General features: G+C 38.8%; 1 protein-coding gene across 1 annotated transcript in view; it reads right to left on the reverse strand.

Moving 5' to 3' along the window:
- USP6NL (USP6 N-terminal like) overlaps positions 1-26,056 on the reverse strand; it is a 183,102-nt gene that overhangs the window by 149,925 nt on the left and 7,121 nt on the right. The window contains exon 2 of the mRNA XM_043563331.1: positions 14,055-14,141. Within this exon, the coding sequence (XP_043419266.1) occupies positions 14,055-14,058 (4 nt within the window). The 5' untranslated portion in view covers positions 14,059-14,141. The remainder of the gene's footprint in view (positions 1-14,054; positions 14,142-26,056) is intronic.

The raw sequence follows: 26,056 nt of genomic DNA on the forward strand, positions 1-26,056 counted from the left end.
CGGACGCTTAACCGAATGCGCCACCCAGGCGCCCCTATACTTTAAAAATAAGGAAAAAGGGACTCGAAAGATTAAAAAGACCAGTTTTGATGAAATTAGGTAAAATAAAAAATAAAACGGAGGCAACACTGGGGTGTTTATCTAAGCTAAAACTACAAATTTAACCTCCTCCCACCACTTATTTATACCAATACTGAATTTTCCTTCATTTCTCAATCTTAATCTCCACCTCTCAACTCCAGGCCTTCATCCATTTTGTTCCTTCTGTTTAGAAACCCCTCCCCCCCCCCCCTTCACTTAGCCAGACCTCAGCTGGAACGTGATTTCCTAACAGCAGTCTTCCAGCCCTCCCGCCCTCGCAGCAGCTCGGTCCCCTTGCTCCTGCAGACTCCCACATTTCCCTTTTTGTATTAAGAACACTGCTACATCTGTCTTCCCCACTAGTTCTGTGCTCTGAGAGGCCAAGGGTCACACTTGTCTTGTTCTGATCTATGTGCCCAAAGACCAACCTAGCAGCAGTATACTTGGAGGTACTCATCAGTATCTGTTAATACTAAAGACATAATGATTATTCAAAATAATACATTCCCTTCCTTAAAATTTGTTTTACTATCAGATTCAAACACCCTAACTTTTAAAATACTTGAAGAAATCAACTTATAGCATCATGTGTCTCAAAGTTGCCTAAAAAGTGAGATTTGAGTCTCTTATACTTTGCAATATTCCAAATTAATTTTCTAGCTTTCATTACACCTTGCAATTATTAAACTTTTAAGAGACATTACTATAGATGGTAAGTATCCTGACATTTCACATTAAAATCTAATAAAACCCATAAATCTCTAAAACCTAACGAGAATCCGTCTTGATATGTTCATTTATTCTATTTTTGGCTAAAAAAAGTTTATTAGGACAAAGACAAAGAGGCACCAGCTTTTAAGAAAAGCTAATCCTTAGTGAAGCAATCTCAACTGATACATAAAGAGCTACAGCTGGTTGACTGCTAGGAAACAAATCCAATAGTGCTATACCTTATCCCTTAAAAACATTTGTTCAACAGCACCTTGAGATTTTGTCAACATAATTTAAAATGGGAATTGGGCAGAAAGAAATCTCTCCTGATAAAAGCTGAATGTTGTCTCCTTTCAAGGTCACCTCATTCTAGAAAATATCTCATGCCATTTTTTCCTCAAGCCTACGTAATAAAAGCCAAACAGAAACCAGTAAACCAGAGCAATAAATCCTGTTCTTATGCAAGAGATATGAATCCTATTTCAATTAATGAAGAAACGGGAAATTTTCCTGTTGAAAAACTAAATAGGAAAAAGTAAAGAGATCACCATGCAGTCTTCCTTTCTCTTCCAGACAAGCTTCCTGGAGGAATGTCCCCAAACCACCACACCGGTTAGGAGGGACTCCACTACTGGAACCCACCGACAATCCAATTCTGAGGGCTACTCTACAAAACAGTGGGGCTGCAGTTTTTCAAGACACCAATCTCATGAAAGATAAAGAACACCTGAGGCCTCCGGTTCAAGGAGACCTCGGAGACCTGACAACTGAACGCAGCTGGCGGGAAACACCTAGATGGACCCTGCAACTGGGGACAAATCTGCACTCCGGGGCATTACTGGGAAACAGAACTGCGGAACAAGAACTTTAGACTAGATAAACATAATTTACCTACTTGGTAATTTCATTGTGGTTATGAAAGAAAATATTCTTATTCTTCGCAACTGCACACTGAAGACAAATGTGTGAAGGAGTGTGAGATACATGCAACTACTCTCAAATGGTTCCAAAACAAATAAGCAATATGTATTTTATAAAACATATTTTCAGAAATAAAAAAAATAAATAAAGGATTGAACTTAATGAAAAAATAAAGTTGGGCTAGTCGGGAAGGAGAGGTAGAATTTCACCTGTTGAGAAGATATACACACTAATCAAAGGAAGAAATCAGAAGGAGAAAGAAAACTTTGCCGATCTCAACACTGTTATTTTCCACCAGAATCCAGCTCAGCACTGAGTCAGAAAAGCACATCTCTTCAGTGAGACCAAAACTTCTGATGGCTAACAATTCTGACAACACATTTGTCAGGAGAAAAGAATAAAGACTTCACTTTTGTAATACAAATCAAACATTTTAAAGTAATTTAAGTACAGAGTTACTTCTACTAAGGAATCCTTTGAGATCTAAGTTCCTCTCAACAAAGTCAGTTTGGGGACTGAGAAAGTTGGAGTAGGGTCTTTCTCCTGTCCTGGACAGAATTCCCCACACACATCAGTAAACACCCTACAGGTACATGTAAGTACAAAGTTCCCATAAACCGTTTAAGGCTGATTTGGGCAAAAACAAACAAACAAACAAAAACAAAATCACAGTGGCCCTACTGACTCCATGTGGGGCAACCTGGACCGAGACCACGGCAATGGAAAAGCAGGTTTCCTTAGGAGAGTCTAAGTGACGAGATTTCCCCTTAGTTAGCAGTAAAGAAACCCTCTTTTAAATAGCTTCTAGGCTATTCTGATGGTAGCATCAAAAACAACATTTTTGATAATAAAGCATGCCAATGAAATGCATGTTAGTGATCATGATTTAACAGCCTGTATCAATCATTTAGCATATAAAGCCGTGTTGATGCAGTCAAAGCAACAAACTGAAGGTTTGAAAATCAAATTCAAGATCTGTGGTACCATAACTGTCACAAGTAAACAAGTCTGCAATGTTCTTCCAATGCTGTAAGACCTAGCCCCTCCTTTCCTAATCTAGAACACTTCACACTTCATCTACATAAAGAAAATAACAGGGGCACCTGGGTGGCTGGCTCAGTCGGTTAAGCATCCGACTTCGGGCTCAGGTCACATCTCCCAGTTTGCCAAGTTCGAGCCCCGAATCGGGCTCTCTGCTGACATCTCAGAGCCTGGAGCCTGTTTTGGATTCTGTGTCTCCCTCTCTCTGCTCCTCCCCCGCACATGCCCGCGCTCGCTCGCTCTCTCTCTCTCTCTCTCTCCCTCTCTCTCTCTCAGAAATAAAGAAACTTAGGGGCGCCTGGGTGGCGTAGTCGGTTAAGCATCCGACTTCAGCCAGGTCACGATCTCGCAGTCCGTGAGTTCGAGCCCCGAGTCAGGCTCTGGGCTGATGGCTCAGAGGCTGGAACCTGTTTCCGATTCTGTGTCTCCCTCTCTCTCTGCCCCTCCCCCGTTCATGCTCTGTCTCTCTCTGTCCCAAAAATAAATAAACGTTGGAAAAAAAAATTCTTTTTAAAAAATAAAAAAAAGAAACTTAAAAAAAAACGAAAATAACAAAAAGTTATTACCTAAAGAAAATAAACAAGACCAATTACTGTGAATTTATATAAAAACTTAATGTGTACCTGTTTGTTTTCTCAAATTTCTTTTAAGTTACAATCAATCAAACCTATTCCACATCACTCCGCGTGAGAACATACCAAGGTTGACCAGGGAAAACATCAAATACAGTGCTTTACTGGAGAGTGCTGAAATCTTTACTGACACAACCTTGTAACTTCCATTACTATTCCATTCTTCTAGAATCTGAGACAGGCAACTATTTTTTAAAAGACACTGTGACTGCCAATATTCCACAATTTAATACATACATGTAGGAGTGTAGATTAGTGTCTTACTGAAATCTTTTCACGTTCCATTGTTTAAAGCTTAATTAACACCTGAATATTCCAAATGTGTGAGTGGGAAAGAAAACTGGTCTGACTCCAGGGTACCTAGGTGATGCCAGCAGAAGTCAGCTTCTGAATTCAGGGCAAAAAATAGCACTCTACAATCAAGTGCCTGCACATGACCACTACCTCTGAACATGAATTTATCTTTTTTTTTTTTTAATTTTTTTTAACGTTTATTTATTTTTTCTTTTTTCTCTTTTTTTTTTTTATTTAAAAAAAATTTTTTTCAACGTTTATTTATTTTTGGGACAGAGAGAGACAGAGCATGAACGGGGGAGGGGCAGAGAGAGAGGGAGACACAGAATCGGAAACAGGCTCCAGGCTCTGAGCCATCAGCCCAGAGCCTGACGCGGGGCTCGAACTCACGGACCGCGAGATCGTGACCTGGCTGAAGTCGGAGGCTTAACCGACTGCGCCACCCAGGCGCCCCACGTTTATTTATTTTTGAGACAGAGAGAGACAGAGCATGAATGGGGAGGGGCAGAGAGAGAGGGAGACGCAGAATCCGAAGCAGGCTCCAGGCTCCAAGCTGTCAGCACAGACCCCGACGCGGAGCTCGAACTCACGGACCGCGAGATCATGACCTGAGCCGAAGTCGGACGCTTAACCGACCAAGCCACCCAGGCGCCCCTGAACATGAATTTAATAACTAACCTATGACTCAGTGTGCTTGAAGTAGGAGAGGAGAGACTGGGGAAAGGGGAAGAACTGGGAAGATATTCTCACTCTGATCCTGACCATTTCTAACCAACAGCTTTAAAGAGAGGCTAGAAAGAATTACTTTCATAGTCACCTTGTCCATCTCGAAAAGAGAAAAAGGCATTGTAATATTAAGACACTACTTTAGATCAATTTTGAGGGAGAAAGATAGAGGCCTGGAAATTTTTAACATCAATTTCACACTTGTGGAAAATGAGGAGACAACTGTGTAATGACATCCATCATACAAACTGACAGGCTCAAATTCCCTTAATAGAAAATGTGTATTTGTGTTTGAGCCAAAATGTGATAATACATAGCTGTCCAGACACTATCAAAAAAAAAAAAAAAAAAACCAACCAAAAAACTGAATGTTAATATATGCAGATTTATTAGTCAGACTACATAACAAGTATCACTTGCTTGTGTTAATTACAGTCAAAGTAAGACACTTTGCCATCTTTCCTCCATATAGAATTCACCTGTATCTCCAAATTTTAAAATGCAGACTTCAGCCTTTACACTCGGGGGAGTTTTGCACCAGCATGAGCTCTTGTATTCTATACAGATCTAATTTATACAGCAAGTCAAGAAGAATAAATGATCCAACATAGCCTTTCTTTTCCTTTTTCCTCTCCTTTGAAGTGAGCTGAGTTCTCAGCAAAGGTTTACAACATAGCCATTTCCTAGCTGTAAAGTTATGCCTTCAGAAGTGCATTGTTGTAAGGTGTTGTTTTCCTAGACCTTCCCTGAGGCAGTTCTACCTTTGTTGAATTTGTATAAACAACTTTACAAAAAAAAAAAAAATGAAAATCACTAAGATGTGCTTTCCACTGTGTGTCTTTTAACAAATGAGAAATACTAAGTCATACATATAATATTTTCAGGTAGAAATTCATTTTTAGAGAAGTCAATGTAAAAAAGATATGGAACCAGTACATCACTTCGAATAACATGGATTCAAGGATAAACTGTATAAATCAATCTATTTTCTGAAATTAATGAGAGGTAACAAGATGAATATTTAAGGCTATTAATTTTAAATATACATTCCCCTCTGTCTCTGCTTGCCTAGAGAAGCAGCAGAATGAACAGAGAACACGTGCCTACACTTGGAACAAAAGAACCCCTGAAATAACCAGGACACAAATGCCAACATGAAGCAACACGAGGGGCCCCAAACCCTGAAAACTGCATGTTTCCGTTGTCTTAATTTAGCTTCATAGACACAAATTTCATTTTATCCAACAGTTATGTTCCTACAGGCAAAAGTGGAAATGCACATTTTCTCACTAATAGAATCATACATTCCAGAGCTAGAAGGCTTCCAGACAACGCAGCGCAGTCCTCACGCTGACAAATAAGGAAAGGGCAGGGGCACAGGGGAGGCAGGGGTAGGGAGGATGGAGGCGCCGTGAGCGGCCAAGCCAACGGCTACGCATAGACGCGTAACACGGCGGCGGGTCAACAGCAAAGCCAACCCAGGTCTCTGCGACTCTTAAAAGAAGACTGCTGCCAGAAAACTTACTCTCTCAGAATGGGATTTCAAAGAGTTTCTCTTCAGAATAGAGTACCTTAAAACTATTATAAAGAGGTGGTTTGGAGCATCCTGCTTTGTGCTATACTGAAGAATTTTCATTCAAGGTGACCTATATACCAAGGTTATCTATATTATGCAGTATATTGTAGATCTAAAAGAAAAACATTAATGACATTCTTCACTAACCTAATGACACAGGTTACAAAACCCATGTAAATAATGTAGTGTTTAAACAATGAGAGTGTGACAGCAGTTGGTAAATGGTTTGCAATTTTAAGATTTAACTAGCAAAAGTAATTTAGAAGCTTTACTGAGATTATATTGTAACATTATAATAAGTGACATTTATGCTAAGAATTTAAATGACTTTTAATAAAAGGAAACGATTTTCACAGAAAATGTTTTAACTACAAATCAATTTCTTCTATATATGTATGTATAGATGTATGTACAGATGTGTGTGTGTGTGTGTGTGTGTGTGTGACAGAGAGAGGGAGTGCAAGAAAGAGAATCAAATGGACAAAATGTAAACAACTAGCACATCAGATAAAGGTATATGAAGAATTTGGGTTCTATGTCTACAACGTTTCTTGTTACAACTTTGAAAAAATATCAAAACAAGATACAAAATAATGTAAATCACCTCCTAACAAAAACCTAATACTATATTGTACTTCTACTACACTTCTATTTCTTTTTGAGAGTGAGCAAGAGAGCGTGCGTACACATAAACGGGGGGAGAGGGGCAGAGGGAGAGAGAGAAAGAGAATCCCAAGCAGCCTCCACACTCAGCACAGAGCCTAGCACGTGGCTCAATCCCACGACTCCGGCATCATGACCTGAGCCAAAATCAAGATGCTCCAGTGACAGAGCCATTCAGGCGTCCCCTTCTACTGTATTTGAATACTGTAACTGAATATACTCTGTAAGAAATACTACATTAAACTCATGTTCAATGTCCCATAGTATCAAACTAAGAATTACTCACTTTTGTGTAGTGGTCAAAAAGATGACAAATTGCTAAAAGTAAAGTATATTCCATTTTTGATGGTTCGTCTTAACACAATGAAGCACCTTAAACCAAGAAAATGAACTAACGAATTTCCTGAGAAGCAATTTTTGTTGGCATCCTCCATCACCTCACCTACACTGTACGGCTGCCACACGTCAGACAGGTGACACACGGTATCTCTCAACAGGGTCTACTCTACTCCGTACATGGCCCCTGCCCACTCCACGCCAGTAGGTCTCCCCAGTAACTAGAATGACCAAAAGTCTCCATACACTCCCAAATTCAGCCCCCTCCCCCGAATTAAAAATCAATGATTATACAGTTGACCCTGGAACAAGGGGGGAGTTAGAGACACCAAACCCCCACACAATTGAAAATCCGCCTGTAACTTCTGACTCCCCCAAAACTTAACTACTAATGATGTACTCCTGAATAGAAGCCTTACAGATAAAGAGTTGATTAACACATATTTCATGTCATGTGCGACATACGTATGCTGTGTTCCTACCATAAAGTGACCAGAGAAACGAAGTATTAAAAAATCATAAGGAAACTACATTTAGAGTACTGCACTGTATTCTTTTTAAGTACAATTGACACACAATGTTACGTTAGTTTCAAGTGTACAATACAGGGATCCGACAACCCTATAGCTCTATACTTTGTGCTGTACTCACAAGTGTACCTACCATCTGTCACCACACAGTACTGTACTGTATTTACCAAAAAAATCCATGTTATTCAAGTGGGCTCGCACCATGCAAACCCATATTGTTCGAGGATCAACTTGTATTCATTTTAAGAATGGTTAACATTTAAAACTTTACTTCCAAAATCCAAACTTACCAAACATAAATGAGTCTTAGTATAACAAATAGACACTCGTTATACTTTACAAAAGGATTTCTTTCACGATTCCATTAAATGCAGATAACCCACTATTCAAAATACAATTCAACTTAAATTTTCTTTTCTGTAACCTCTACCCAGCTTCTCAGGTACACAGCTGTTCCATAAAACAGGATATATATGTATCTAGATAATTATCCTAGACAGAAACTTTAGCCAATACTTAGGGAAAGCCTTCTACCATCTGTTGCATGATTTTTCTATTCAATAAGACTTGGAAGAATCCTCATGCCAAGACTGAGGGACTCAGTAATCTACTCACTTATTTATAACATTACCTGTTCCAACAAATGTTAAAACAAATTGTTTTCACTTCAGCATGAACTCTTACGTCTACTGCTCCAGAGGAATAAAGATATATGCTCTATTACAAAGCCATAAATATACACTACATCTCAAATTACTCACTGACATTACTTTTTCCTCAGTTAAATGAGAAATGTTTCAGATCCAGAAGTGATCTCAAAACCCCCACTCCTTTATTTAGGTCAAAGGGCAGGATCAAACACTCCAACATAACAGAATCACTCCTGGATTGCCAAGTCAGAAGAGAACTAACACAGAAATCCTCTCTTAAAAAACAAACAAACAAACAAAACATATAATTAGTTATAGAGCAAAAGTTTTCTGAAGAAAGTTAAATAAAATATGTAAGACTAAAATTTTAAAAACAGAGTAGATAAGCTTTATTTTTTCAAGTTAAAACATGGGCAAATAAAATTAAGTAGTACCCTAAATAATCACTTCTGGGATTTGATGTTTTTTGGCTTATTGTTTTTAACACATTCCTCCAAAATCATCATCTTTAGAAATTTTCAGCAATGCTTTTTACAAGAACTACGCCTGTTACAATCTCCTTTAAAGCTCTAAGAGGTTCATTTCAAACTACAGCTACAGTTTAAATATAATGACTTTCATATAAATATTTCATCTTTGGCACCATCTGATAAGACAGAATTTTGGGGAAAAAAATCTTGATAAATGTTTAACATTGCAAAATATGCAAATACAGAAAAACAAAAACAATTTCAGTACTGAAAATCAAAAGGCTTTTTGTGGATTGTGATAAAGTTAACAATCCACAATGAAATTCCACAAGGTACGTATCTAACCTCAGAATTCGACAGAATATATAAAGATCTAGACTAAAAGCTGAAAAACACCTCAAACATGTAACAAATTCTCTGGGCTCTGGAGCTGGGACCCCCCAACGAGTGTGCCCGGCTGTGCGGCGAAAGCGGTCCGTCAGCAGCCGGGCACGAAGAACAGCCTGGTGAGAGCCAGTCACTTCCAAGCCCCCAACAGTTCACCCCACATGCTGTACAACTCCTACCACGTCCCGCGTGGTCCATGACATGGCAAGGGTTAGCAAATGCTTCACAGATAAATCCGCCCAGATGTAACAAGTATCAACCTTCCTCTTAATCGCTAGAGCCATACTGAAAAAAACTTTAGTCACCCATCATTCTCACCCAAACCCAGCTTTGGAAATTCTATCTAGACTTTAATGACACATCTTCCTATTTTGTAACCTATACCATGATTCTCCACTATTTTTTCAAAAACAGGAACTCTGATATACTCAGTTCCCACCTTTTTGAAAACTTACAACTGACTTACAAACTTACAACTGACATTGTAACACTCCCTAACCTATGGTTACAGTGGTCTGCTCAAGAACGGCATCTATCAGGAGACAAGATCACCAAACTGGCAAGCATAAGAAATGTAATTCACAGTCTATTTCAAAGGAAGCCTAGTATGAGCTTAAAACTAAGAAAAAAGCCAGAAAAAGGCAAATACTGCCTGTAATCGATTCTTTTCAATTACATCTAACAAAAAAGTCTATTTGTCAGAGTAATTTTTCCAGAATGAAATCTTCAGTTGCTCCCCTAACTGAACTTTTTTTTTTTTTTAATGTTTACTTGTTTATATTTGAGAGAGAGCGTGCGTGGGGCACAGAGGCAGGGAGAGAGGGAGACAGAGGATCCCAAGCAGACTCTGCACTGAGACCAAAGAGCCGATGTGGCAGTTCGAATTCACGAACTGCAAGATCATGCCCTGAGCCGAAGTCAGACAAGACACCCCGGCGCCCCTCCCCTAACTGCACTTCTTTAACAGCTCCTCAAGCCCTACAGGGTGAAGTCCAAACTTCCCGGGACCCAGACCCCGTTAGCGTCTCCGCCAGCTTTCCCTCTCTCTCGGTCTCCATTCCCCATCTCCATGCTCCCAAATGCTCAACTACGTAGCAACACCTATGTGTAGTCACACCTCCATGCCTTTCTCACACTGCTCCACTGCCTTGGAACGCTCTATCCTACGCCACACTCCCCCCCACCCACACGTACACACTACCACCCCCCCCCGCCCCACCCTCAATCTTTCTTCACGTAGGATCAGCTTAAATTTCACCTAAAAGTAGTAACTCACGGAACAGCTACTCCATACTAAAACAAGTTACTTAGGAACACCCCATCCACACAATTTATCAAACACCTATTAGGAGCCAGGAAAAGTGCTCACCACGTAGTAAAAACCTTTGCCCTCAAGGATCTTACAGAGTACATGGTGTAAGAGTGAAGAGCTGAGTGGCAGGAACTAGAATGAGGCAAGCAGACCACCACAGGGAAGCAGCATATTGGGGCCACCTAGCAAGCAAAGCAAAGAGAGGAACACTAGGAACCAGGGAACTAAGCAGAAACTGGTTTTCTTTTCTTCAATGTGAAACAGTCAGTTTGGACTTTATAGTAATACCAGGGGCACGTTCATTCTTTGTGGCTGCTTGTCTTCACAACAAACAGAGAAATTACAGATAAAATATAAAAACAAATCACTAAAATGACGTACCTATGCCCCAAAACATATTAAACATCTCCAGATTAAAAATCTAACAGGGGGGCACCGGGGTGGCTCAGTTGGTTAAGCCGGCGACTCCTGCCTTCCACTCAGGTCATGATCTCACGGTTTGCGAGATCCAGCCCCACACTGGGCTTTGCGATGAGAGCACATGGCCTGCTTGGGACTCTCTCTCTCCCTCTCTCTCTCTCTCTCTCTCCCTCTCCCTCTCTCTCTCTCTCTCTCTCTCTGTCTGAAAATAAACAAACATTAAAAATAAAACAAAATCTAACAGGAACACAGAGTATGAGCCAAACTAAAACCAGGAGATCTTCTGGGCTGTGGGCCCCAAAGCAGGAAAAGGCAGCAGGAAGTAAATCTCAGGGGAGAACTGTATATAAGAGTTAATGTGAAGCAGGGTCAGTAGCCAGGCTTAAAACCAGGGACGGGGGAGGGGGACACTCCTCCTTGATGATAAAATGGGACTGAAAAAGGCCTTTGCTAACTTGCTGAAGCTACAGCTTAGGAAGCTGCTGACCTAATGCCAGCTGACTCCGTGACAGAATCTGTGATATCACCAACATCACCATGCGGCTGGTGCTCTGATCCACTAACACAAGACCTGATTCTGATCTGGGAACTCCAAAGGCACGCAGAGACAACTGCAAATGTGCTACACCAGCAGGAAAATCACAAAAGGAGACAGCCATAGGAGAAAGAGAAAGAATTTTCATCAGAGTGTGCCTGCAAAACTACAGAATATGATGAAACACCAACAACAGCAACAACTACAATATAAATTCACTGGAGACAAAAAATAATCAAGTGATCTGAGAAACACTTCAAAATAAGCACATGAAAGATCCACAAAGAAATAAAAGAATAATAAATCAAATCTTTAAAATAAAAACAAGCAGAGGAGCGCCTGGGTGGCTCAGTCGGTTAAGCGGCCGACTTCGGCTCAGGTCATGATCTCGCAGTCCGTGGGTTCGAGCCCCGCGTCGGGCTCTGTGCTGACAGCTCAGAGCCTGGAGCCTGTTTCAGATTCTGTGTCTCCCTCTCTCTGACCCTCCCCCGTTCATGCTCTGCCTCTCTCTGTCTCAAAAATAAATAAACATTAAAAAAAAATTTTTTTTAAATAAATAAATAAAAACAAGCAGAAATAAGAAAAGAATTAAAGGGCATAAAAAACAACCAATTTGGGGCACAGTCGATTAAGTGTCCAACCTGGGCTCAGGTCATGATCTTGCAGTTCATAGTTTGAGCCCCATGTCGGGCTCTGTGTTCACAGCTCGGAGCCTGGAGCCTGCTTCGGATTCTGTGTCTCCCTCTCTTTGCCCCTGCCCCGCCTCAAAAATAAATAAATATTTTTAATAAATAAACATTTTTATAAAGTGTAATTTATAATTAAAAAAAGAACCAATTAAAAACCTTAGAAATGAAATATAGCTACTGTAATTCACAAATAAAAAGTTGTATGTCATTCAGATAATTTATTATTAGTTGCCTAACAAGGTACCCCCACCCTCTCTGCCTTTGTCCCCACAGGGCTCTGAAATTTTAGAGACAGCAGGTATACAAGACCCTGTTAGACACTGCGATTCAAAAATGAAAGACCCTAAAAAAGAGGTTAGAGAGGGAGGGAGCCAAAACATAAGAGACTCTTAAAAACTGAGAACTGAGGGTGGATGGGGGATGGGAAGGAGAGGAAAGTGGGTGATGGGCATTGAGGAGGGCACCTGTTGGGATGAGCACTGGGTGTTGTATGGAAACCAATTTGATAATAAACTTCATATTTAAAAAAAGAAAAAAAAAAAAATGAAAGACCCCGGGTACCTGTCCTCAAAGAACTCTGTAACAGGGACGCTAACAGAACACTAAGATTACAAAGTAGAACAGAATGTAAATTGCCCAAAATGTAAACATTTTTAAGTTAAAATGCTGGACATTTCTTAGTTTTCATAAACTCATATGGTCATCTTTACTAGAGTTGGCACTTTACATTAGATAAATGTTCTCACAAAATTTCATCTGAATGGAGCCAAAATAATAAAAGCTGCTTCTTCTTGAATCTGTATTTGAACTCATGTAGCAACTATCCTGGTTTACTCAAAGGACACCACTGAAAACTCGAAAATCAAAGCGTACTTCTTGAGATATTATTCTTAATAGAAAGCACTCAAAGATTTCACAGCAACAACAGCCTTGTTTTCATTTAACAACTGCTTAATTATTTCAATCAATGGTAAGAAAGACTATCCAGGGTGACTGGGTGGCTCAGTCAGTTAAGTATCTAACTTGACTGCGGCTCAAGTCATGATCTCAAGGTTCATGGATTCGAGCCCTGCGGAGGCTGCTTAAGATTCTCTCTCTCTCTCTCTCTCTCTCTCTCTCTCTCTCTCTCTGCTCCTCCCCTGCTCACGCACACATGCATGCTCTCTCTCTCTCTCTCTCAAAATAAATAAACTTAAAAAAAATCTTTTAAAAAAGTAAATTAAAAAACACTCTATCCATATTAAGATAATCAATATGAAATACATGTGAAAATGTTAAAACTCTCTAACATTATACTCCAGCAGGAAACTCTATTCAAAGTTCCCACAATCAAAAAATCTGTACTTTTTAAAAAATACATCAAAATTGTTATATGATCACAGTCAAGGCAAAACTCGTAATTCTTTCCTCACTCCCTAAAATAAACAGTTAATACAAAGTCGTAAAACCCAGCTCTCCTAGTCACAGCCGGAAGCAGACTGGAATGGCAGAAAATACTATGTACATACAGAACCACTACGGGAGAAAATAAAACCTGTATCAAATTTGGAAAGTCTACAGGATAGATGTGGTTTTCATTCCATCAAAGACATTAATAGATTTTTTTTTTTGCTTATATACTCACCCATGTTACCCAATGATCAAACCTCATACAATTAAACTTCTGCTAATTACAATCAATTTAAATTTTCCCTCTTAATATTTCTTTCTTTTTCTCCCACCCACTTCTCCTCTGGCAACCACTAGACTATCCTCTATATTTGAGTATTTCCCTCTTCATATTTTTCACAAGTCACTTCCCAATGAGTAGTCAACAGAAAATTTTAGATAACAGAATTAAATCAGCCAAGAAACTAATGACACAGATTTCCTCACCATGTCTAACTTTTCAGAATAAACCAAGCATCAAAAAGTATCTCCTTGTTTAAATACAGATAGGTACACAGTACTGGGCTGACCAGAGTATCCAGTCTCTGATGAAGTAACATAATTCCAGTTTGTCCAATAATAAACTTTTTCTATTTTTTCAGTACACTACAAATGCTGCCCAGGACTCTGAAATGAAACACAGGATACTTACTCATGACTGGAAATATCTCTGTAGGCTGTCCCAATCAGATAGTAAACCAAAATCTGCTGTCCAAGGTTTCTCAGAAGAATACATGTCCTAGTAAGAAAACAGAGAGAAAGAAATCATCTTTTTAAAGGTCAGCATTTAAAATAAAATTTTTTTTTTAATTTTTTTTAACGTTTACTTATTTTTGAGAGAGAGAGACAGAGTGCGAGTGGGGAAGGGGCAGAGAGAGAGGGAGACACAGAATCTGAATCAGGCTCCAGGCTCTGAGCTGTCAGCACAGGGCCCAACGCGGGGCTCGAACTCACAAACCGTGAGATCATGACCTGAGCCGAAGTCGGACACTTAACCGACTGAGCCACCCACGCGCCCCTAAAATATTCTAAAAAGAAATGAAAATAATTTGGTTTCAGCAATTTTCTATTTCCAAAAGAACCTTCTGAATATAAAACCTTCATCTAAAAATATAAAAAATTGCCAATCTTTAAAACATCATGATTCCACTTGTATTTTCCTTTGTCTATAAGAAGTTACCCCCAAAGCAAATAGTACATACAAAGTAATTATCACACAGAAACTTATTATCACACAGAAACAGGTGTCCTTGGTTTTCACTTACTAAAAACTTATTCCCTCCCCCTTTCCCAAATAAATAAGTCCTAGAAAGAAAGTACTCCATCTAGGATAAAGACAGCATATCACATCTGCTAAATTGATTTTTGATTACACATAAATAATTTATACACTATCAAATGAAGACCACTAAAGGTATTGCTATAGACTTTCTCTAATAATGGGCATTTTCCTCATTATAAAATATGGTTTCATTGTTTAAAAAAATTGGAAACAACAGCAAAATAGAAACAAAAATTCTCTTACCACAAAATGCCACTACATCTACCCAATTACGTGGGGCATGTTCCTTTCAAGGGAATTTTTTTGTAAGTATTTCTTCAAAATACACTTTATAGGGGTGCCTGGGCGGCTCAGTCGGTTAAGCATCCAACTTCGGCTCCGGTCATGATCTCGTGTTTCATGGGTTCGAGCCCCATGTCTGTGTTGACAGCTCAGAGCCTGGAACCTGCTTTGAATTCTGTGTCTCCTTCTCTCTGCCCCTCCCCTGCTCACATCTGTCTCTCAGTCTCACAAAAATAAATACACATTTAAAAAAATTAAAATATACTTTATAAATACTACATACAAAATTTTGTATTTGGTTCTTTTCACTTCAGTATAACATAAAGCATCACCCTGCATTAGTATAAATACAAACTAAATCTGCCTTACTTGATTAATGTATTAAAGAAAATGAGGCATAAAGTAATACTAATACTATATTTCAACATGATTACGGATGCACAGTGCCTCCCCAAATCTAACACATAAAATCCCATAGGTAGATACACTGTGCTTCCTCATTTACAACTTTGTTCATAAACTGATAAACTACTTTTTGCAATCACAGAAAGTGACGGTTACTTTATTTTCTAAATCAATTAAGAACATAGCATAGTACTAAGGACCACTGACTCTGCAACAGATTAAAGTTAGGGTCGGGGCGCCTGGGTGGCGCAGTCGGTTAAGCGTCCGACTTCAGCCAGGTCACGATCTCGCGGTCCGTGAGTTCGAGCCCCGCGTCAGGCTCTGGGCTGATGGCTCAGAGCCTGGAGCCTGTTTCCGATTCTGTGTCTCCCTCTCTCTCTGCCCTTCCCCCGTTCATGCTCTGTCTCTCTCTGTCCCAAAAATAAATAAACGTTGAAAAAAAAAATTAAAAAAAAATAAATAAATAAAATAAAGTTAGGGTAACATTTTTTGAAGAAATAATGTTGGTCTCATTTATATACTTCACTCATGTCATGTAAAATACGTGAGAAATACAAATTTAAAAAATGAAAATCTGTATGCACAGCATGATTTGTAGACTGTAATTAGCAATGGCATATAATCATAGTACTGCCACGTAATCACCTGACCCCCATCCCACAGGCTTTCTTCTTTATCTATACAGTAAATGCTATGATTTTCATTTCCAGAAAACCCAATTATCCCAAAGGAAATGAGAAGTTGTGTGAAAAATCTAAAATAACACATAATCTATATGTTAGTTTCAGAATATGTGACAAGAAGTTTCTCGCTATAAATACAGTTTTTTGATGGTGTTTCACTCAGGCTATTAGATCTGTTTTCCCTCCCAGGGAACTAGGAGGTCAAACATGCTGAGCCCTGGAGCATGGTGAATGACGACACAGGAAGGCAATCCCATGTTACAGATACACAGGGTAGATTAAACATTCACAGATGATCCAGGAGTTTACTTATAGTTCACTTACACTGGTAGAGTCTAGTCTCTTTGGTCAGGGACTTTTCTCTTTGTTCCTGTTTATAACAAAGTTTTTGATCTTAAATTTAAAATTCCTAAATGGTGGGGCACCTGGGTGGCTCAGTCGGTTGAGCATCTGAACTTCTGCCTAGGTCATGATCTCGCAATTCGTGAGTTCAAGCCCCGCTTCAGGCTCTGTGCTGATAGCTCGGAGCCTGGAGCGTACTATGGATTCTGGGTCTCCCTCTCTCTCTGCCCCTCCCCTGCTCATGCTCTCTGTCTCTCAAAAATAAATAAATGTTCTAAAAAAAATTTTTAATTCCTAAATGGCAACGTGAAAGCATTTTATACTAAGTAGCGCCTCCTACCCATAATTGTAAAATGCTGAACAAATACTTATTCAAGAACTGAACTTCCTAGCATATCAAGTTTTCTTATCGCTAAAAATAGTAACCTCAAAAATACCAGGATAATAAAACTTATCAACAGTGGATTTATGACCTTACCATCTAAGGTGATAAATATACTTGACAAATATGAAACAATGCATGAATTGGAATTACTGTAAAATGTCATGGAGTAGTTCTTAGAAAAACATACTTGGAAATTACTCGTAACTGAACTCACTGGTTCAAACTTTTTAGCACAATCGCAACTTTGAAATGTAGACCCTCCTGTCTACTTTCAAAGTAGGTCGCATGCAAATTCTTTTAAGCACCAACGCAGTTCAGAAGCATGTAAGATAAAATGGACACAGGGGAGCCCAGGTGGCTCAGCTGGTTAAGTATCTGACTCTTGATTTCAGCTCATAATCTCAGGTCATAATCTCAAAGTTAGTGAGGTCGAGCCCCACATCAGGCTCTGTCCTGACAGCATAGAGCTTGCTAGGGATTCTCCCTCCCAATCTCTCTCTTTGCCCCTACCCCGCTCACACTCGTGCTTTCTCTCTCAAAATAAATAATGTGCACACTCTCTTTCTCCTCCTCTAAATGCTATCCCCTCCCAATGGACATAGAAAAAAGAGAAGAAAAAAATCTAACTTTGTTTTTCACACCATCCAAGAGGGAAAAAAAATAATTTGTTTTAAATCCACAGTTTCACATAGTAGGTATACTGGGGTATTTCTGTAAAATCTGGCCTTTAAAGTCATTTTCTAGTAACTTGAGCTATGCTATTTATCCTCCACATGGGAATGTGTACTCACACTAACCTAATACAGATTCTTTCAAGTGACACCTCCAACTTTTTGTGACAAAACTTGATCTGCATGAATGGTAAGCAGGGCTACGGATAACCCATCCTGACAGGGAACTCAGGGTAAACGCAGGGCGCGTGGGTGGCTTAAGCGTCCAACTCTTGATTTCAGCTCAGGTCATGATCTTATAGTTCACGAGATCAAGCCCTGCATCAGGCTCCACGCTGACAGCACACAGCCTACTTGGGATTCTCTCCCTCCCTCTCTCTCTGCCCCTCCCCCACATGTGCACACAAAGTACATAAACATTTAAAATAAATCAATAATAATTTTTTTTTTTAAAGTAAAACAAACTCCGCCATATCCTCTTCTTTACTGCAGGCACTAGGCAGCCTAAAATAATTTCTGATGCTTTTAGACAGTTTAAACCTCTAGAAGTATTGGAAAGGATTTCTGGGTTTTATAACACCAGATAATATATTTTAGAACAAGCTCAGCAGCCCCAATTTTAATGATTTTAAAACTTAAATTTAACAGAATTATAAACCACAACATATGGTACCACATTCTATTGTTTCTTATAATATTCTTTCAGGAGATCAAATTAACAGTAATTCACTTCACTGTATACGATCTTCTATGGAAAGAAATACATGAGAATGCCAATCTCCACTACCAGCCGATGGGACCTCCATTCTTTTACTCTTAGCACAAATCACAATTTCAGAAAATTAAATGTAATCTTGAGAACATTATGCTAAGTGAAATAAGCAAGTCATATATAAGACAAACACCCTATGATTCCACTTACATGAATGAAGTACGTAGAGAAGTCAAATTCAGGGACAGAAAGTAGAACGATGGGTACCAGAAGCTGGGGGGCGGGGCGGGGGAGGACAGGAAGTTAATGTTTAATGGGGACAGAGTTTCAGTTTGGGAGGATGAAAAAAGTTCTGGAGATGAATGGTGATGGTCCTACATTAATGTAAATGTAGTTAATGCCACTGAACTGGACACTTAAAAAAGGTTAAAATGGTAGTCTTATGTGTATTTAACCACAATACAAAAATACAAGTAACAAAAAAAGAATCCAATGTACCTACCGCTCCAAAAGAGCAAGCAAATCGTAAAGTAACAGAAATTTATTACAAAGTGTCTTAAGTGTTTTTATTAATGAATATCCAAAACCAACCACACATTTCTAAAATATTTGGCTTTGAAGGAAAAAGAAGCGTATACCTGAGAAATAGCTAGGACTCGTTATTTATATATTTTTAAATCCCTCCAGTTAAATAACACAGGCCCTGTTAAAGCCAGAAGCGAAACACATACTTTCAGCACTGAATGTCCAAGTCCTTTCCTGTCCCTCCACCACCACAGTTCCCTATGATCTCTCAAGTTCATTTTGTTTTTTCTGTCCATCTGCAAAATATTTCTCTCTAAATAAATATATATACCTTTTCATTCAAGTGCTCTTGTATTGGTAAAACACTCACACCAAGCAGCTGAAGACCATGTGTTAAGACTTGAAAAACATTAGTTACAGCTCCATTTTTATGTTTTACCATCCTTCAATGTTTTGTAGAGTAAGAACGATGGCAAAGAAAGTATTTAATTAATTCTTCTTCATAATTTCTAACTTCATACTCAGTTTCCGAAGAACATCCACTACTTCACTGTGAACTTTCCAATTTTTACCATTCAAGGTAAGTATCTCTCCAACTAAAAATACAGCTGTCAGGTAATTCCGTTTCTGAGATTCTTGTGCCCAAAGAGCTTGCGAACCCTCTTGCTACATGACATCAAAAATACTTGATAAAATACAATAATTATCCTATTAAATGCACGGCAAAGCTCATAAGCAACTAAGAGAAATCCCCAGAGACCGAAAAAAAACGCACAGGAGCACAAAGAGGGGGTGATAAGTAAGCACTGACACCAGCAACGGGCTTTCCAGGCAATTGCCAATCTCCCATAACCACGCTGCACCGTCCAATACTGCAGCCACCAGCCTGTAGCTATTTAAATTTAAATTAATTAAAACCATGTAAAATTTAAAATTCCATTGCTTTGTCATATCTCATACATTTTAAATGTGGCTAGTGGCTGCTGTATTAGCAGAGGTGTGTAACATTTCCATGATCCCCGAAAATTCTACCAGACAATGCTGAAGGGCTTTCAGTGCTGACAGTCATGCTTGGGACAAAACTAGAGCTTTACACAATACAACATGGAAAGTCAGACTACAGATAAGTACAGAGAGCCTGGGACCTGAAACACTACATCTTCAATAAAAATAATTAACTAAGTAAGGGGGGAAAAAAAATCTACCCCAAAGGAAGATTGAAGGAAAATTCTCTCCTGAGTCTAGGTTTATTTGTGTTTGGGGAGGGGGAGGGGAGTATTCACCGGAAATCTGTAACCAAAACCAACCTTCACCCAGGTTTCAAGTTCAAATCCATACACTTGTATATTATAAAAATCTCAAACCTAGAAATGAAGTTGCCCTGGTTTGACATTGTCCTCAATTGCAAATTCCCTCTGGGAGAAAGCACTCTTAAGCCAAGTCTCATAAGCATTTCCACAAAGTTACAGGAAAAATTAGCTCAAAATTTAAAACTATGCATAAGCCAAGATTCGACAGAAATAAGCAGACTCATCACAAATATGTCAAAAAGGAAAGGACAATAATGTTTGAAAAACAACAGGAAATGAAAAATATGAGCAAAAAAGAAGGCAACAAATTTGGAAAAGAATCAAGTGAAAAACAGGATAACTAAAATTAAAGCTCAACAGACAAGTTCAGCAAAGTGGATGCTGCTAAAGAGAGAATTAATGAACCAGATGACAGATCTGAAATCATCCAGGATGCGACAAAGACAGATTAAAAAATATAAAGGAAGATTAAGAGATATGAAAAATAGATTAAAACATCTATTTTACATATATATCTAATTGGGAGTTTTAGAAAGAGAACATCAAGAATGAGGGAGAGACAATCTGCAAAAAGACAATAGCCAAGAATTTTCCTGAACTGATGAAAGACACTAAAGTACAGACTCAGGTTCAGCAAATTCCACAAAGTATAAATAAAATGGAAACTGACACCTAGAGATACCATCGTGAAACTGTGAAACATCAATGACAGAGAGTTCTTAAAAGCAACCAGAAACCAAAGGCAGATTGCTCACAGAAGGAACAATTAGACTTGACATGTGACTTACCAACTGCAACAATGGGAGCCAGAAGACACTAGAATAATGTCTTCAAAGCTAAAATAAAGAAACTGTTAACCATAATTATATACTCAACACAGCTAAAACTAACTTTTCAAGAAAAATGACAAAATAATGAAAATTTCAGACAAACTGCGAGAATATAAACAGATCCTCATTAAAGATGCTTCCAAAACTGTAGTTCACAAATATGGAAAATGATGCCAAAGAGAAGATCTGAAACACAGAAAAGAATGGTGAGATAAAAGTTGTAAACATGAGTAAACACAAACAAATATTAGAGGTATGATTTCTAAATCAGGAGTTACAAAAAAGAGAGAGAGAAAGTACTGAACAACAGCATGTAATCTAGAAGGGAAGTAATAAGAAAGGAAATATTCCAAGTTTCTTATGCTGTTGTTCAAGAGGAAGATATGGCAGATACTATCTTTTATTCACATGCCTTCCTTCACTCACTGCTCTCACTGTGACTTCCCTAAGGGTGGGACATACTCCCCACCTCATGGATGTGGGGGTCCGATCGCATGACATGTTGGGACTCTGGGCACAACTGACACTATCCCATTTGTAAGTGGAGGGTTTAAGAGCCCTGAGCTTGGCGTGTGTCTTCTACCCCGACAGCTGCTGGTCCCAGAATGAGTAGACACCCAGCACATAACTGAACCCAACCCAAGGCTTATAGACAAGCCCAGCCAAACCCAGCAGAGACTGCCAAACCTGTGAGCTAGACATAAATGTCTGTCCTTTCACAGCCCTAAAATGTTGCAGTGGTTTGTTACACAGCATAATTACTGCAAAAGATGACTAATGCAGAGAGCAAGGACATCAACTTTAAATGCAAATGAAATGTGTGAGTTTTAGTTTTACTAAAAAGCTTTACTCACTAAATTTGTGAATACACACACACACACACACACACACACACACACACAATGATACTATTAACATAAAGTTCCAAAATATGTAAAATTCACAATAAGTTGTTCAGGGACATATACATATGCAATGTAACTATACAGAAAAGCAAGAGAATGCTAGAGCCTAAAGTTGAACCTGACGGTTTCCCAGGACAAGTAATGGACGGAGGAGGAGGAACAATGAGATGTGATCCAAGAGGATACTGATAATGTTCTATTGCTTAAGTTGAGGGAGGGGACACTATAGACACCATTATATTAGACCCTATGTAACACACATTACACAGAGCTTTTTGTAGAATAAGTTTTATAATACTTTAATATGAAAGAGCAAAATTTTTCCCAAGCCATTCAGAAGTGAAATGATGATAAATGAGAACAACAGAATATGTATACCCATCCGTATGAAGGAGTTAAATGCATTCAGAATGTTTAAACTATAATTAAGAGGCAGAAATATTTATAGTGACTCATTCATTCTTTAAAAGTAAAAGACAAAGTCAAGTGATAGGCAGTTCCACTACAAATTGCAAGAGAGCTTTCACGTGCAAAGACTGAGGATTAGACATTATCCACATGTGTAAGAGCAGCAGGCCTACTCAGAGCTGTATCAATGGTGCTACCTGATCTCAGACGTCTGATCACTAAAGCTTCTGATCTCACCCTCAGAGTTGCACAAGCCAAGTTCATTTTCTAGGAGAAATTCCTAGAGCCTGTTTTACAACATTGCTATGTGTTGAACTACCAGCCCAAGAAAGAGCTTAAGAAAATTTCCTTTGTTGAAGCTTGATTCAGGACAGCAAAAAAAATTTATAAACAACTCAAATGTCCAACAAGAATTATCAGAAATGATGCCTCAACCAATTTATTTCCCAAAGGATTATAAAGCAATATTTAAATGATTAATGTTGGGTTTTTAAATTTAAAACAAACAGATAATATACAAATTGACTATCCATTTAATAAATATTTACTGAGCAGCTATTATGAGCCAGGGAGTGTTCTAGGCCCTGCAGACACAGCCAAGAACAAAACAAAGATCCTGGCCCCGTGGAACTTACATTAGAGGATTTCTAGTACCTTTCTTTCTTAATTCAGATTCATAGTTCATTGGTTCAAAGACATATGCTGGGCACACATATACATACTGGGTAATGTCTTCTCATTCCAGATAAACAACTTCAGTTAATATTAGAGTCCCTATTCATTGACACAGGAAGTCTCACCACTATACTTTCCTAACTCTTGGGCTTTCTATAAAGAATGCTCTTTCTGCAATTTATACCCCCTGAAATACAATGCTAAATTTGAACAACTTTCAATATTTTCCCAGCTCCAGAGAAGTGAAGCAAATCTTCCGTCAGCGCTAGAGTGAAAGGTCTATTTCTCCTACCCACTATTCACTACATCAACACAGCACTTCCTGCTAATAAGGTCAGAAAATGAGATGGGCAAAATGTGAAATCATTGGATTTCCTCGGTTTGTTTACACGTGTATGTTAATGAAGCATCAGATAAGAATGAGGTCTAATTTCCCCTTCTACAGGTAGAATCTGAGTTAGGTTTCCAGAAGGACTTATCGAATTCCAGCAGCTTTACACTGGTGAACATGCTAACTTTTATGTATTTAGAAAAACAAATGTCCTTTCCCAAGCTTCTTTACCTACAGCTATAGAGGCAGGGCCTTTCAAAAGCAGCTTATATGGAAACCAATTTGACAATAAACTTCATATATTGAAAAAAAAAAAAAAGAATAAATAAACATTTAAAACATTAAAAAAAAAAAGCATCTTATAATTTGTTCAGATTATATTTGCCTAACGCACTTGATACATACTATCAGAGAAGTGCACCTAATGCGAGCTCTGCAGATCAAAGCTAAAACGAAGGATACAAGACATCTGACTTTAAGAGGCCTGGCATCATTTTAAAAGTCAGCTAAAAACTCCAGATTCTAAAGACAAGAATCCATCCATCCCTTCAGTAAATACTTATCCAGCTAGACAATATGCAAAAACTTCTCAAGGGGCTTGGTATAAAAAATCAAGACAAACCTTGTCCCAGCCATCCTGCCACTAACCAAACAAATTCAGGACAAAAGTACTATCTGCTCATGCAAAGGCCCTGCAGTGAATGAAAATGAGTAAACGTATTGGCCATAAGATGCAAATATATCAAGTTGAAGAGAGGAAAATTCATGTAGTCAATAAGATTGGAATTCAGCAAATTGATGGTAGGTTGTGGGCCCTGAAGGAAGATCACTCAACATACAAGGAGTCCTAGATGCAAGAGGCACAGCTGAGACTCACGTTCTTTACCTGTAAAATGAGAGTTAAACTTTTCAATGCACCTACCACTCAGGACTGTCCAGTGATTATGCCAGAAAAAATGCTTCGGTAATCTAAATATCTTCTATACTCTAGCACTGATTCAGTTTTGGTGGTGGTTGTTGTTTTTGTTTTTGTTTTTTCAGGTCTTATTTTTAAATAAGTTGAAATGATTTTTAAGTTCTCTTTCTAGCACTGTTAGATTTAGGAACTAAAAACTAATCTTAATTCAATGAGTAAGAGAATTCTAACTTCCCAAGCATTATTAGCAGGATCAATCAATAAATGATTGCAGAAAACCAGGTAGGAGCTGAAACAAACTGGTCTAAAATGCTGGTTACAAAAAGGGGGTGTGGGAGGGGGCCAGATTCAAATGACACTTAGAAGAAAGTTAAAATGACTATCAGTAGTGAAGTAATCAAAAGAGTAACCCTGAAAGTTTAAGGGAAGAACCTGGAGCATTCTTCTGGCAATCCCTGGTGACGGCAAATTACCAGCTTTGTAGGAAAAAGATTTTGTAACAGAAAAATATTTCCCAAGCAAGTCTGGTGAATGAGCTTTAGAATTCAAACTCATGATAAGCATTGATGAGAAACAAAATGTGATATAAATTGAGGGATGGAGCTCAATATTTCCAAAAAGCAAGTTCTAAAAAGAAATTTCAGAAATTTCTCTTCAGCAATTAATGCAGATATTCTGCTAATGGTAACTGTACCTAGCACTAATCTAAATACATGTTCAAATACAACTTACATTTCCAATAAAACTAGACCACAGATTACACACCAAGCCTCTTGTTTTAAATACAATCAAAAAGCTAGACAAATATAGGTATTTCTTTAATTCTTAAAAATATCAGAGGATATAAATTGGTACAACCACACTGACAAAGTTGGTAGTAACTAGTAGGGCAAAATATATATCTGCCTATATTACTCAATAGTTCTGTGCCCAGGGGTATTTCCAAAAGAAAGGACTGCATAAACCCAACAAAGTACACGCACAAAAATGTCCACAGCAGCTTTATTACAATAGCCCAAAACTGGAAATAATTCACATGTGTATTAAAAGAATGGATAAATAAATTGTGATAGGCTTGTGTATGAGGCTGCTACTGTGGCACACTATATTTTCCAATAATGTCGACCACAACATTTCCGGTCTCACATGCTCTTCTAGAATCTGATCTCTCCCATTGCTTCTCGGCCTTTTGGCTAAGATCAAGGGCAGAATCTTCTCTCTCCCCATCAAGAGGCAGAGTCTGTTCCCCTGCTCTTCAAACCTAGGCAGGCTCATAACTGCCTCCAAGAATACAATGCAGTGGAAGTAAAACTGCATTAAGTTTCAAAGCCAAGTCATAAGAGGACATACAGCATGTGTCTGGCTCACAGGATCTCCACCGCTCTCCCCACTGCACGTGTGTGGAGGACGCTAGCACTTGGAACACTGCCACGAGGCTGTGAGCACACTCAGGCCACATTTAAGTGCTGGTCCGCAAACGGCAGACACGTGGGCAAAACTTGCAACACTATTAGGCCCAGCCTTCAAGCAGCCCTTCCTGACACCAAATGCAGCTATAACAAGCAAGGCTCAAATTATAGTTGTGTACGGAAATCAAGGTCATTGTTTAAGTCACTGAGTTTTGAGGCAATTTTTTAGGTGCCCCAGTAACTAGAACAAGTACAGGGCCATGAAAAAGAAACACTACCACTACATGCAAAAACATAGCTGAATCTCATTGATAGACTACAATATTGAATGAAACAAGCCAGATCAGACACAGAGGAATGTACACTGTATGATACTATTTCGACAAAAACAAAAAACAAGCAATTCAAAACTAGGGGCACCTGCGTGGCTCAAGTCGGTTGAGTGCAGGACTCTTGATTTCACCTCAGGTCATGATCTCACGGGAGATGGGATCGAGCCCCATGTCAGGCTCTGTGCTGACAGCACGGAATCTGCTCGGGATTCGTTCTCTTCCTCTGCCCCTCCCCATCCCCCCTCCCCCCC

This window comes from Prionailurus bengalensis, chromosome B4, assembly GCF_016509475.1.
Source record: "Prionailurus bengalensis isolate Pbe53 chromosome B4, Fcat_Pben_1.1_paternal_pri, whole genome shotgun sequence".
Taxonomy (NCBI): domain Eukaryota; kingdom Metazoa; phylum Chordata; class Mammalia; order Carnivora; family Felidae; genus Prionailurus; species Prionailurus bengalensis.